The following is a 907-nucleotide window of genomic DNA, read 5'->3' as shown; positions in this document are numbered from 1 at the left end:
ATTTTAATTTGATTTGTTTTACGGCACTTTAGAAAAGTGTGTAGAAGTCCCCCAGGGGGTCTCTGGTTGAGAAGCACTGATCTGAATGAATGAAAGCAGTGATTTCTTTTCCATTGGCTGTTGTGGATTCCTACCTGAGAACGTCTCTGCCAAGTTAATGTCTCTTTCTGAGATGTCGCCCACACCAAAATGTACCACATCCAACTCGCACTGGTCATCAGCATCGTAACTTTCCAGTACGTTCAAAATAGTCTCTACTGAGCCGTCAACATCACCTAAAAAGTGCAGCCAGTCACACAATACGTACTTGGCACTCTGCATTCTAATACCCCATTCTGATTAAAATAATATAGTGTGGAGCTTCATTTTGCCCATCATGAAATATTATTGGTCAACCATGAAATGGAAATCATCCTTATCTACGTATATATTTAATGCATGTTATTGATATTATTGTAAACAATTCATCATGCATTTAATTTTGGCTTGGATGTTTTGCTCAAATGATCAAACTCTTCTTAAAGCAGAGGATCTATCATCTCACCTTTGACGATGATGGGCAGTGTGAGTTCCTCTATCTCTGTTTTCTCACTGAGCCTGTGGGAGAGTTTGTGTTTGTTGGCCCGGTACAGGGCCGCCCTCCTCTGTCTCCAGGAGAGATGGGCCATGCTCTCCCTGTCCTTCTTATAGCTCTCCTGATGCTGCATCTGCTTGGCTTCGATGGCCTGCTGGTCTTCTTTTATCTTGTCCTGCTCTTCCATGTAGCTGCGCCACTCCACCACCTCACGGGCCCTTTGCTGAGAGAAAAAATAAATACAAATCTATGTGAACTATGCCAGAATGGAGGTTAGCCAGTCATAACATATCACACTACTGGTCCAAAGTTTAGAATCAATAAGATTTTTTT

At 42.1% G+C, this 907-nt stretch overlaps 1 protein-coding gene across 1 annotated transcript; it reads right to left on the bottom strand.

Annotated features, from left to right (window-relative positions):
* Positions 1-134: 134 nt before the first annotated feature.
* On the bottom strand, positions 135-797 carry LOC107578070 (translation initiation factor IF-2, mitochondrial-like; the record flags this gene model as incomplete). The annotated part of the gene is made up of 2 exons (XM_016264063.1): positions 135-275; positions 545-797. Coding segments are annotated over 2 exons (394 nt in total), but the record flags the coding sequence as incomplete, so codon positions are not given.
* Between the last annotated feature and the right edge of the window lie 110 nt (positions 798-907).

The sequence above is a fragment of the Sinocyclocheilus grahami genome, unplaced genomic scaffold (genome assembly GCF_001515645.1).
Source record: "Sinocyclocheilus grahami isolate Dianchi unplaced genomic scaffold, SAMN03320097.WGS_v1.1 scaffold8651.1, whole genome shotgun sequence".
NCBI classification, from domain to species: domain Eukaryota; kingdom Metazoa; phylum Chordata; class Actinopteri; order Cypriniformes; family Cyprinidae; genus Sinocyclocheilus; species Sinocyclocheilus grahami.
This window is presented reverse-complemented; position numbering and strand designations above follow the sequence as displayed.